At 39.5% G+C, this 13,555-nt stretch overlaps 1 protein-coding gene across 2 annotated transcripts in view; it reads right to left on the bottom strand.

The window, feature by feature from the left end:
* Positions 1–138: 138 nt before the first annotated feature.
* coro1ca (coronin, actin binding protein, 1Ca) overlaps positions 139–13,555 on the bottom strand; it is a 33,430-nt gene continuing 20,013 nt past the window's right edge. For both annotated transcript variants that reach the window (XM_026322799.1, XM_026322798.1), the window contains exons 3-11: positions 7,402–7,524; positions 6,010–6,139; positions 5,653–5,834; positions 5,391–5,510; positions 4,923–5,027; positions 4,658–4,803; positions 4,409–4,466; positions 4,029–4,271; positions 139–3,170 (exon numbers count right to left, since the gene is read on the bottom strand). In XM_026322799.1, the coding sequence (XP_026178584.1) occupies positions 3,051–3,170; positions 4,029–4,271; positions 4,409–4,466; positions 4,658–4,803; positions 4,923–5,027; positions 5,391–5,510; positions 5,653–5,834; positions 6,010–6,139; positions 7,402–7,524 (1,227 nt within the window). In that variant the 3' untranslated portion in view covers positions 139–3,050. The remainder of the gene's footprint in view (positions 3,171–4,028; positions 4,272–4,408; positions 4,467–4,657; positions 4,804–4,922; positions 5,028–5,390; positions 5,511–5,652; positions 5,835–6,009; positions 6,140–7,401; positions 7,525–13,555) is intronic.

The raw sequence follows: 13,555 nt of genomic DNA, 5'->3' as shown, positions 1-13,555 counted from the left end.
TATAGCATTTTATACCCATTTTTATCAGTTGGTAGACAAGTTTATTCGTATCTTGCTTTTTGATGACCTGCTTTTGAATGTTTTGTGCATGTGAATGTGTAAACAGGAAGAATACATGTCAACTTACCAAAACAGAAACTGTTTTTTGAACTTTAAAAATGATACAATCAAACAAAATCAATACAAACAAAAACGCCAGCGCTCAGGTTTGGAGTTGAGATCCACAGACAAGATATAGAATTTGTACTGTATAAAGAGTCAGACTAACATATTGGATTTTTGTCTTATGGTGTCAAGAATATTCAATAATGTCAGCCTTATCCTTTAAAGATACGTCTAGTCTAATAAAATCAAAACATCCAAAAAAACAGCAAAACATATGTAAACAAATTAGTAGTGCCAATTCAAACCTGTACCATTTTAAAAACTCTTTATTCATTTTTTTTAATAATCAATGTTTGATACTTGAAGCAAGAATAATGATCAAAAATGCTGAGCAGACCTCGACATGAGACTTCATCCTGGTTTGATTTTCTTTGATATTCATACAACCTCCAATACTACAGAGGCTCTGCTTTTCTCATGATGCATCATGGCAAGGTGCAGGGAACAAAGACAAGGGGGAACATTTAAAACCCACCTCCCCACACAAATACCCACTTCCAGCACAACCACAAAAAAACCAAAAAAAAAAAAACAGAAGACATGGTCATGTTATTTACACAGCTTTCATTTTTCTAGACCTTAATTACAAACATACATCTATCTCTCAACTACACACTTCTCCCACCTACAGTGTCCCTTTGGATTGCTATTCACTAATACTCCTCGAAACGCAGCTCTCATGCCCACAGTGCTTTAAAGAATCCATAGAGTGGTAGTCTGATATAAAAGATAGGGCAGTAAAATTTGCTTCAGACTCACATTTTTGTAGCACTCTGCAGATTTCCCTATCACTAATATTCTATAACTCAGTGCTCAAATGGCATCTTCAAGCCACAATGTCTCAAAAGGCTGCTTGTTCAGGTGACAGCTTCTCGGTGTGACATCATTTACAAGATGGTTTGAATACCCGTACCGAGGTGGAAGGTGTCAAAAAGTCAGGGGCACGATGCTTCGAACAAACCCTGAAAAATAATGCTGCCTGCCTGGTGTATTGTGAGATGGATTGGCAGGACTTCATGATGTCATCCACGTGGCTGGCATACAGTACTTTAAAAGCAGTGTCCTTTGAACATAGTGCCTGTACTAAATATAGCACCTCAAAGTGGTTTAAAATCTGGGCAGCTATCAACTTCCATTTACTACACCAATCTACTCTCAACAATCGCCTAAAAACACTTCCATGGTCACCTCTATGGCACTTTCAGGTCTTTACAGTGGTAATTATTGAAGGCAAAGAACAGACTGAACCACTGCCTCCCCTTCACACTGGGAAACAAATCTGAAGCATGGAGAAACTAGAGCTTTTATTGTAGAAAAACAGCTCAAATTGGACAATGGTTCCTCTTTTTTGATTGGCTTAGGAAGATCTGAGAAATAAGCTTCAAAAAAAAAAAAAAAAAACCCCAGAAGTGGATGTGCTAAGAGGGATATAAGCACAGCTGGAACAAGAAACAGGCTAAAATTAACAGTGATGTAATAACCCAATCATTCAATTCATCCAAGTTAGAGATGAGTCTTGGACATTGTACTCTGAATCCATTTCATAAACCCCTCAAATAAAAAAAAAACAAAAACAAAGCAGGAACAACCATAGTGGGAGTTGCCCAACGGGACAAAGACACGAGGCACATATTCACACACAATCTAGGCTGTTAAGGTTGATCATGAACAGTTTGTGTAGCAATCTCCAGTTTTATCACCAGATGGTTTCAAACAGTCAAGTCAATGTGTGATCATTTCATATCAGTTCCTGTTTTGCTTGCACAGAAAATCCAGATGTGATGCAAAGGAACAATGACAGAAAATAACACTACACTTGACTACATCTGTGTGTTGAACAAACCCATATGAACCACTGAGGCTGCTGACTGAGCCTCTTACCAAAGACAAAGCAGAAATAAAAGATGTTTTTTTTCTGCAAGAATTTAGAAATGCACAAGTTTGGTCTTTCCATGGGACATAAAATGTCACAACAACCACCACCCAGTGTAACCGAGTCACTACAGTAGAGAGTTTTACAAGAAGAGGATCTTCAGGAGCTTTTTTCCCTACACCAAGAAGCGGCAGTGCATATTAATGAAACAAGATAGGAATGCATGTTTACATGGACAATTGTGTCCACAGTCAGAATGACAGAAAAAAAATACAGGAATGAAAAAAACAAAAAAACAAACAAAAAAAAAAAAACAGCAGAAAGCAGGTGCTGATTTGTGTAGGCTCATTAGAGTCAGCAAGAATCTGGCATTTATGACAAATCTGAGTACTTGTTGTAGACTGTGGCAGCTCAGTGTGTCAATCAGAATTTATTTGTTTTTAACTACAAGGTAATGGAAGCTCAATTCAGTTTATTTAAATCATCTCAATTAGTGATGAAAGTCTCCTCTTTGCATAACCAGTCTACTGCACAGAGCATCCTTGTTTGCGCTTTGAATATTCCCACAAAGAGAGAGAAATACTGTTAAAGAGGTGTAAACAAAATTTCTAATTTGGCAACATAATTTTGGGGCATGGTGAACACTGATAACTACTTAAAAATATTTGGGTATAACAATAGTAAATGGGAACTGTTGACATTGGAGTTTATTTTAAAACAGAAATAATTATGTAAGACCTTTTTATACAAGTAGACAAAATAAAATGACTGCCACAGAATAAAAGAAGTCCTTTGTTAACAAAAAGCAAGAGTATTTTCTGCTAAATTTGCCACACGTCCTTATTTCACCTGTGTTAAACTGAGGGTCGGGGCTGGCTAAGAAAAAGTTCATCTGGAATGTTGCTAGGGATATTTGCTAGGCAGTACCCGGACAAAACAGTCACTGAGGTCCCACCCATCCACCCCCAGCCAATGGAACGTCCTGAATTGTAGCGGGTCAGATACAGGGTCCTTAAATGGCAATTTTGGACATTTGCTCTTCAAGTTGGATGATTCGTTTCTCCTGACTGCTGACCAGGTCCTTGAGGGATTTGATTTCTTTCAAGATCTCCTCCAGCTTGGTTTCAGATTTCTGTGGTAGACATGAGAGAGACTTATTTGGCATGCTTATACACATTTCTATTGTAATACGTGTCTCAATACAGCACCAGACACTTCCTGTGCCAAGTGCCGCCTGCAGTCTTGGACTTTATATGCCATGTGGCAGGGCCTGGTACTCTAAGGGTTAACATGTTCCGCCAGCACTGGAGCCCAGTGGGCTGTGATTACAGAGCAGAACTGCAGAGACACACATGGGCTGGGACCCAGAAGGTTGGCTGAGTTGTGGGTGAAGTGCGGCAGGACGCCCAGCAGCAGGCGCCCAGAGCAGCAATAGGCACCTTAGTTTGTGGGTCAGAGAGTAAATTGAACAACATCTACAAACCACCAAGTCAAGACAGCCAATAATCTACCCTGCTCCTTACACAGTCTATCTGCCTAACACAACGCGCTACAAAGAGTTATGGCCAGCAGTCAGGGGCATTTATGACTGAGTTTTAGAGACACACACACTGATATCAGATGGTTTTTGGAGGGGAAAGACTTTTCTTAGCCAACTTATGTAAATAAGCACTTCAATGTATAACTATAACAAACATTCTCTGGTTCCAGATTGTCAATAGTAACAAGCTGCTGTTTGTCTTTGTCTTAAGAGTAAAATGGATGTCTAGTTTTGGACTGTTGTAGGCAGATCATAACGAAAATTAATTCATAATATTTGGATTCAGCCCTGATGCAGTCCACAGTGAATTTCCTTGTCTATTGTCAATCAGAGGAAAATCTATTGTTGTCCTGCTACTGAATGCAAATTGTTTGTGATCTTGTTCATTGTATTCTTGTTTACATTTATCAGATACTTATCAGAGAGAAAAAAAAAGAAGCATATACTCACAGCTGACGGAGTTGGGGAGACAGACTTGTTGGCAGGGCTTGAGTTCTCGGTGTTCTTGGTCACCTTGTGGTCCAAAATGTTCTTTTTTACCACCTTGAATTCACGGTTCTTGCCTGGGACGTAGCCATTCTTGAGAGAGATGAGGATGGGATCTCCATTCTTGCCCTCAAACCACTCCTCAGCCTCCAGAGAAGCTTCTGGTCCAGCTGTGTCTGGGTACAAGTCGTCCTGGAACAGGTCCGACTGAGGTGGAAGGACAGAGTGACAAAGTGTAAGGAAAATTCTGTAACACATTATTAAACAAGTTCTCATGTGTTTTAAGAAGAAAATTAGATTTCAGGTAACTGTGTGCAAAGTGGCCATTTAGGATGAAGACTTACCTTTCTAGGTACAGTCATCACAATGGGCTCACACTTCCTCTCATGCAGTTTATAAAACCTGGCAACACACAAACCCAAACCAAATTATCCACAGTTTCAGTGTGTTATTAAACACAAAAGGCTACAGACTGTTTTAGAACAGTTCTCTGTGGATGGTCCTGAGGTTAGTATTCATAATACAATTACATTCTGCCTCATAGTGGTGAAACTAGGAATTGCACATTAGATTTAATTGGCTTCTTAGTTTACCTTGCAATTTCGCATTTATTAACATCAAGACCCCTCTTGGGCATGTAGCCCATGCCCCTCTGGGGCTCCTTGGTGACAAAGGTGTTGAGGAAGTGGACATATGGAGCCTCATCTGTGATTTCAAAGTAACGGATGCTGCTGTCACCCTGTCAAGACAAAAAAAAGAAGAGTTAGTCATTTATTTTGCTATGTGGAAGTCAAATTCAGACCTGCAACATCATGCTGTTATAATAATGCTTGATGGAGTGTTTAAAAGGAAATTTACCTTGCCACAGATGTAAACAACATTGGTGTCTGGGTCATAGAATGGCAGGAGCACTCCGTTGCTGGTGTCCACCTCATTAACAGTTAGGGGTTCCTCCATGTTTTGCTGAGAAAGAAAAAGCAGAACTAGATCTCAGACTTCTGCCTGAGAGACTATAGCAAAGTGAGACCTTAAAAAAAACATAACAGACTTAAAAAACAGGAAAAAGATGACTGCACTTGTCAAAGCTATGAATAATGTAGCAGATTCCAAATTAGTAAAATTGTGAACATGGTGTTTGTTTAACAAGCGTACAGCCTCGTTAGTACTATTGACTTAAAATTAAAAACATTCTCTGAAGTGTGGTGGGAATCATGCATTGCAGGTTCTTAATTCCAACATGGACATTAAACATAAATTACATTTTATATGACATGTATAGCAGAACTGAACTGATGTAGTGCCATCAGCATTCATGGAGCAACTTACAATGTTCCAGAGGGCCAACTGTCTCTCACTCATGCGACTGAAACCTGTGGTGAGGATGTTGCCATCAGCCAGGAAAATGGCCCTCATGGGTCGGGCACCCTCATGTGCCTTCTCTTTCTCCTGTATAGTGAAGCATATGGTATAGAGTCACTTTTTCCTGAACAATTTATTATCATTTTGTATTATAGTAATTGCGGGTTTATATTCATATATGGACTGTTCTTGTTTGGATGACTTGAATTAATCTTTAAAAAGAACTCACAGCAATAATCGTCTCCTTGCGGGGGTCGATGACACGGATGAACTTGTCCTTGCAGGCGGTGCAGATAAGACTACCATTGCGGTTCCAGCACACATTGTAAATTACGTCAGGGTGCATGTCCTCCAGGGTGATTATGGCTTCACCTGTGCCCACATTCCAGATGATGATCTGGTTGTCACAACCTGGCGAGAGGGAAGTAAAGGTGAGCAGCACATCACAGTCCCACACAGTATTTTTGAGTCAGCAACCATCATGATGTGTTTAGAGTGAATTTCAGCAGGTCTGACAGCCAACTCTGAGAACAGCTACATTACAGCAGCATCAATTTTAAGATTCAAAGACAGAGAGAGAGCTGACCTGCACTAAGAAGGACATTGCGTGCCGTTGGATGCCATGTGATTATGCCAACCCGCTTGGAGTGGCCCTCCAGTACCACCACTGGTTCAGACATGGATGTGACGAGGCCATTCTCGGGAATCTGCCACACCTGCGGAGGACATGAATATGACAGAGGGCAGAAAAGGAACAATTCTTTTTTGTGGGTGTGTTTAACAAAATGTCAGTTTTCAACTCTAGCATACCAATTGTTAGTGTAGAAACCAATAACTTGTAGTTACCAAAATAAACCTGAGGGAGGCAGCAGTGACTAAGAATTCAGTGGCTATCAACAGCATATCATTCAATGATTGGTGGGGGATTACAAATTTAAAAATAAAAGGGTTTTTTATAATTGCTTGATGAAACTTTTCATCTATCTAAACATAATACATGGCTTTGGAGTTGTTTGGACTTATAAAGTAAAGTTACACATGGTTGGAAGTTGAATACTGTGGTGAACAGCATTCTGAATAATGCTTCATATTTGTGCAAACCTGTTCTTTTAAGGTGACAAAACATGTTGCTTATATTGATATCTGCCCATAAACTCACTGTTCATATCAAACTAAAAATCATTTTTTACTCTGTCACTATTTTTTGATTGAATTCCTGATCTGTGACCTTTCTTATTTTTGTAAACTCTTTTAGATGATCCCTATGTAGGATCTGTCTTCATTTCATTAACTACCTTTTCTTAGCATGGCAATGTTTTTAATGTACAAATTAAAAGCAAATGGCCTGTTCATATGATTTCCATTCTCTGTGATAGCAAATGGCATAACTCTGCACACATTATGGTAAATATCTAATAGTTTGTTGTTTATATTAGTTATACACAATTCCACCTAATCTAAACATCAGAGAGAGTTTATTTAGGCTATGAACTTTCCGTTTGAAGATCAAATGCTATAAAAGACAAACTCTTTATGGCTCCTGTCGCCATTGCATGACTTGTACTTCTGCACACATGACATGAATATGCCAGTAATACACAGTTTACCAGGAAGTCAGGACTTTCACGTGAGGAATCAGTAGCGGACTAAACAGGCGGCACACTAATTTCAGCCCACATAACCAGCCAAATAAGGACATATGGAGGAAACTACAGCTACAGAAAAAAGTCTTTCAAAAGAAAGGAAGACAAAAAAAAGTCAGTGACTTAAGCACAACAAACAGCTAAATCATTCCCCAGCACTGATTCCTGCAACACATATTTCAGCCTAATCTAATCCAGAGGGTGAGGTCTGCAACCATCCCTGGCTTACAATAGCCTGGCCTTTTGCAATAAAAGTTAGTAATCTAATGTCTCTTGTGTGATACAGCATTCACTCAATTAAAAGGTTTGAGTTCAGGTGTACAGGCAAACCTTACCATCACTGTACAGTCTTCAGAGCCGCTGGCGATGACCTGGTCATTGTGAGGGCACCAGTCAATGTCTAACACGGGGCCTGTGTGACCACACACTGTGGGGTAGGATTTGTCAATGCGTCCCGACTGTAAAGACAAACAAAACAGAGTAATTAGATTAGTCTTAGTCTATGCCGGAGGCATGAGCATGTTTTGAAACAGGACAATTACAGTGTAATCCTAAATCCCACCTGCAAGTTTAACCTCATGCACACAAACAACATCTAAGAAAAGGCACTTAAACAGATTAATTCTACAGGGACAATGAAATTACATATGAGTGACGCAGTCAGAGGCACACTTCAGGAACTGAACACAACATGATCAAATTAATAATGCTAATAAAATATATAAGTAAAAACAAAGGTTGCAAATTTTTTAAAATTTGACCAGCCTTGGATTGTCACACCACGGCTTAGCCAAAAAAATACTGAGGTTTTACTGACATGACACAAGCAGAGTGAGATTAGATTTAGCCTCTGGTTTAGCCCCTGGACCACCAGTAATTAAGGAAAGTTATTAGTGGTGACGTCATTATTGAGGAGAGATATGCCAACAGCTGCTTAGTTATCCACAGCATCTCCTTACTTTAAAATAAAATCAAACAAACTGTGTCCTTTACATAACAAATTTACACAACACACACTAGAAAGCTTCATACACCCAAAGCTTAAACTGTGCATCCACCTCTAACCTCTCAAAGTCAGCCTGCAGCAGGATGTGTGTCCTTTGAACCCTCTGAGCCAGGTACTCTACATGGTGAGATGCCACAGCAAGCCAACACCATAGTGGCTGGGGTGTCCGGGGCACACCCTAGTCTAGGGAGACTCAAAGTACAGGACCAAAGAAATAATGTCACTAACAGTGGAAGGAGGTCTGCTGATGCAGTGCTACTTACAGCACGATGGCTTCTCTAATATTAAAAAAAAAAAAAAGCATTCCCTGCCCACAGCTGTTCTGCCATTATTCCCAGTAAAATGTGCTGTTTATACCAAAAGTAACGGCTTGAGAGTAGCTAGTAAATCAAAGAACTGTATATTCAGAAATGAGTAAGAGGTCCAACCAAAACTATAATTAAACCTCATGCGAATATAACTCAAAGCAATTACTAATGTTAATGCTAACAACAGATGCAAGCTCGCACACCATGCATAAAGTATTAAATAGCCACACAGCATAAACCAGTGATTTACAGTGACACTATACTCCAAACACATCTGCTGTTCACACCATCTAAATTACATATTTTGACTCAGAAGCAGCACCGCATTTAGCATCAATTGGTACAGTGTGCTGACTGGACTCAGTTTTTTTTTGTTTTTTTTTTTAAATTGTGTATCCATTTGAGTTTCTTTAATGACCCCAAGACCTTTTTAATCAGCCTATTTCTTCCTTTACTATGGTACCTCTGGGTCATGTTATCACGCATCTTCGATACTAATATTTACTTGCTGCACACTCAACAAGCCAAATTTTATTAATTTTTAGAATAGCAGTGGGAGGTGTACTCGACAATTTAATGTAATTTTAATCTGCAAGTCCTGGCTACAAAAGATAGGGCCATGGATGTGAGTAATGTGACGGTCTCAAAGTTCAAGAGAAAGCTCAGCCAAAATTCAAAATTATGGCTTTTGTAGCCAAATATTATATGTGACTTAAAGATGAAACTGTCAGAGAGATATAGTCAGAAAGCAGTAAGTAATGGTGTTTTAAACTTTACTGTTGGAAGCACATATAATTTTAAAAGAGCATAAAAACAAAGAAATATATCCAATGTTGCAGCACACCAGCTGTTTAATTGAAAGAAAGTTTAAAGTAACCAGATGTGTAGTCGTCAAATGCACAAATCTAACAGGGTCGGTCCATTTAAATTTTTTTTTTTTTTTTTAAACTTTTAGTACAAAACACTGAGAAACAAAAACTCAGAGGCAAAACTGAGGATGGTGGTCTGGACCTTGAAGGGTCAGTCCAGCCCAGGATGACTGTCTTGCTGCTCAGGTATTTCTGCTCTTAGACATTTCCCTGTCTGCTATGTCTGCTATAGCACTCAATGAAACCTAGCAGAGGAGACTTTACGCCTGCTGCTAGTACAGTGCAGATCTCCAGTGGCACAGCTAATAAACACAGCGATGGCCAAGTAAATGATTCATATCACAGAAGTCTGTTCATATTCAGTGACACTGAACAGATGCATACGCCTATTGGGTCACTACAGCCCTAGAGTGGCTTGGCATTCACAGTGATTTGGTACTATATGAAAATAGACCAGCTCCCACGTAATCACATGCCTGACAGAGCTGAGATGACACATAGTCAAAAGTTAGGACACACTTTCTCATTCAGTTTAGTTAGAAAGCGTGTCCAAACTTTTGACTGGTAGCGTATTCAAGTTCAGGGATCAAAGTCCAGCATACAGGAGAATGAATTCTGTTTGTGTGCATGTGTAAATCATCAGAACTTGTCTAAACCTCACCCTGACTCCTGAACACACCCTGAAATTCACCCTGAAGCAGAGTAAAGAAAGCAGACACACTGCTCTCAGTACAGATCTAAATATTATATTAAAATCCCACTTTCATTTCATAAATCAATGACAAATGTAATTATCAGTAATGTGCAGACATCCTATCTATACATATTAATTTAATCACACAGAGATGCATGTTTGAGCTTAAAATTATTCCTGCACATGATTTCCTTAAGGCGGAAGGAACAGGATGTAAAACAGGAAGGGCAGACTCATGACCAGGTGTATTAACAGAAAACGGCGTAAACAAGTCTGATAAAGAACAAACTGACTGGGGAGATAAGACGAGCCAGAAATTCAAAGTTAGGTGCAACTGAGTTTTGCTTTAATAAATGCTGCCATTTTTACAGTAAAGACTTCACGTTTCTCACAAGATTAACAGACCTAAAGTATACCACTTATAGCACATTATCCACAGATGGGAATGTCATATGATACACACAGACTTAATAAAACACTAATTACATTCACTCAGCTACCAATTACCATCACAACCATGCTGAAGAATTGCAAAAGACTTTATGTTTAAGCAAAAAAGGGAACAAACTGTGATATTTATGTGAATATATCATCACTGTTTACTGTAAAGGCAGTGAAGATGTTAGCTATATTCTTAAACAGGGGCAGGGTCTAATAGGGGCAACGGTTTTCTTGCATGCAATTAGGGGCATGTAAACAGAGTACTTCTGATAAGCATATATTTATGTTTTATGTCTGATTCTGCACAGGCCTCAACACTGACATTTTAATACTTCTCAAGACATTTCACATGCAGACTCCAATTCAGACCTGATACAAAGACTCCTGTATAAGTTTGAGTTCTCCACACACACAAATCATTCTATACGTTATAATTAAATCACAGCTGCTGGTTGAACCAAAGCCCCAGTAACACCTGAATTAACCTTTTGAGCTCGACCTCCTGATCAACTCGGGAAAGGAGTTCATCACATTCCACACCTCGGCCCAAGGCAGCTCTGGTATGGGTATGACTAATGTGAGCAAGAGGGCTGCTGGGGTGTCAAATATAGCATGATCTAGGTGTTAATCGTGTTTTTGTCCGAAATTGTTTAAAAGGTGCATTTACAGCATTTATTTATGGAGGGCGTACTGGCAACACCACTCAACTCTGTCACTCTGAAAATAAGCATAGCACACAAACTCGGCTATCCATATCTGTGTGCTAAAAAATGCCAGCGTCTATTGTATAAACACTGATCATCAACATGCTAATTACAGTGAATCCAGAGGAATGAGTGCAAGTATTAAGATTTTAGTTTAGTTTTTTCAAATCCAGGTGCCTATTGGGTCTCAAATAATTTGACTGAAAAACAAAAATACTGAGCAGTTTTCCTTAGTGCTTACATTTGCTCATTGGGGAAGTTTCGTCATGTTTTCTCACTTCAGATATAAGGTAAGCCAGGCAAGAAGATACATCTCCAAGGCACCGGGCTTACAGGTATAGGAAACACGCTTAACAAGATTTACAAGCATCCTTTTGTCCACAACAAGAAAAATGAAAACGACCTAACTGATCAGCAAGTGGCTAGACTGAATATATTACATGCCCACAATGACACTAGCTATGGACTTGTATCCTTCAAAAGGATTGCCAAATGCCTAAAAACAACCAGTTGCATAGCAACAAGTAAAACTGCAGAAAATTAAAGTGAGTCGCACAGCGACAGATACACAGCACAACAATGAAACACACACAAAAAAAAAAAAAAAGGATGAACATTCCCTCAAGGCAAGAGAGGACATTCTTTTCATTCACACAAGAGGCCTGCACACTTCCTTTCCTTGCCGATCAACATGTGATTCACACATGCACACCACTAAAGGGTCTTTCATGCATGCTGTCCAGTGCTGCTCTGAGCTCCATGGAAATTTCCACTTTTAAAAAAATCTCTGCATCAACGTGGTTGAAACGAACGTCTAATGCAGTAGCGGCTGTGGCATCACACACTGAACCTTTTCTTAAGATTTACAACCTCTGAGCGATAGGGCATGAACAATACAATGCAGCACGCTACTGAGTGGAACCTGAGCTATTTATAGCTAAAGAGATTAAGTAGACTATACAGAGTTGTATTGTTGATATGCTGCAGTGCAGTACATTCAGGCCACTGTACATAAAACGTCTTCATCCATAGTTTAAAGTCATGATGAGTTAGAGGATTGCTAATGAAATAAAACATCTCCAGTACGTCTAGGGTCATAGTAATTAGGTTCAATCACGTACTTCTATGTACCATGAATGGATGATAATGAGAAGGGTCATTAAGTTTGGTCATCTCTTTGATGATACTGCTCTAAATAGATATTCTCCGTGAAGGACGGCCACTGTCTACAGTGTCTCCACATACTTCCTACTGTCTCCCCAGTGCCTGCTGTGATACAGTCCTACAGCTGAAGAAACAGACAGCATATGAAAAGATCTTGAAACATACATAAGGTAGCATTCCTAACAAGATTGTTTTGTGATTTTGTCTACTACATTCATCCCACTAAGTGCATTCAGGTACTTGTAATGCATCAAATGGTTGAAAATGGCATCACACACACCATCTGTCATTTAAAAGTATCATAGCAAAGTCAGCTTTCAGGGCTCACTGCTCTATATTACAAATATATAGATATTAGTCACTAATCATGCTGATTATCACATTAAGATAATTTAAAATGGCTCTTGAAAACAGTGAGTGATTGTGACAGAGACAACAGCTGACTTCAACCCAGTTCTCTCATCCTGGCCGCTCTTCATATTTTGGCCTATCCCAGAATTCACATGTGTACTGACACTGCATGGAGCAGCCAATGGCAGGGCAGGGAGGAAATGGTCTTGGAAGGCTGTCAGGCAGGGAGCAGTGAATGACCATATATGGTAAAATCTGCAGTCAGCAGGACTGAGCGGCAGAAGCGGAAAGGCAGAAGCAGCTGAGCAGGATGGAGGTCTTGGAACACAAACTGACCAAAGTATGGGGAAGACCCTGGATATTATGCACTTATAGACTATTTTTGAGAGAGAAAACTGGGTGCTGCTTAGTTAGCAGCCAAACTGGCAAATGTAAGACAGAAACAGAAATAGTGTGTCACTGTGCACACACCCAGGGATTACTAACAGCAAAGGTTCTGCACTGGATGAATGGTGTACTCAGGGACTGAATCCAAATCAAACACACTTTTTACATCTGATTGCTGTGTTTGTACAGAGGCAGCATTTGATGCACTAACGTGGAACACACTTTCAGCATTAGGTAATACACTATGTGATGTTGAGTTTAGCTTAGCCCAGTCTTTAAAAGAAATAAGCAGAGGAGGAAATTAGAGAAGCTAACAACAATTTGCATGGAAAATAAAGATGCTGATGGCTAAAACAGCATGTGCAGCATGGAATTTTTATCAATGGCATGCCTGCATAAATAAAGTAAGGAATTTGAGGTTAAGGGATATATATCACAACACGTGTAATCATTTTCTTCTTTTCACTTCTTTATGCTGAGCAGACAGGAATTATCAGGAATGTTTCACTGAAGATTCACTAGCTGCTGCGCTCACTCCCACAGCTTCCTTCATATGGAAATTAGG

This window comes from Mastacembelus armatus, chromosome 9, assembly GCF_900324485.2.
Source record: "Mastacembelus armatus chromosome 9, fMasArm1.2, whole genome shotgun sequence".
Taxonomy (NCBI): Eukaryota; Metazoa; Chordata; class Actinopteri; order Synbranchiformes; family Mastacembelidae; genus Mastacembelus; species Mastacembelus armatus.
This window is presented reverse-complemented; position numbering and strand designations above follow the sequence as displayed.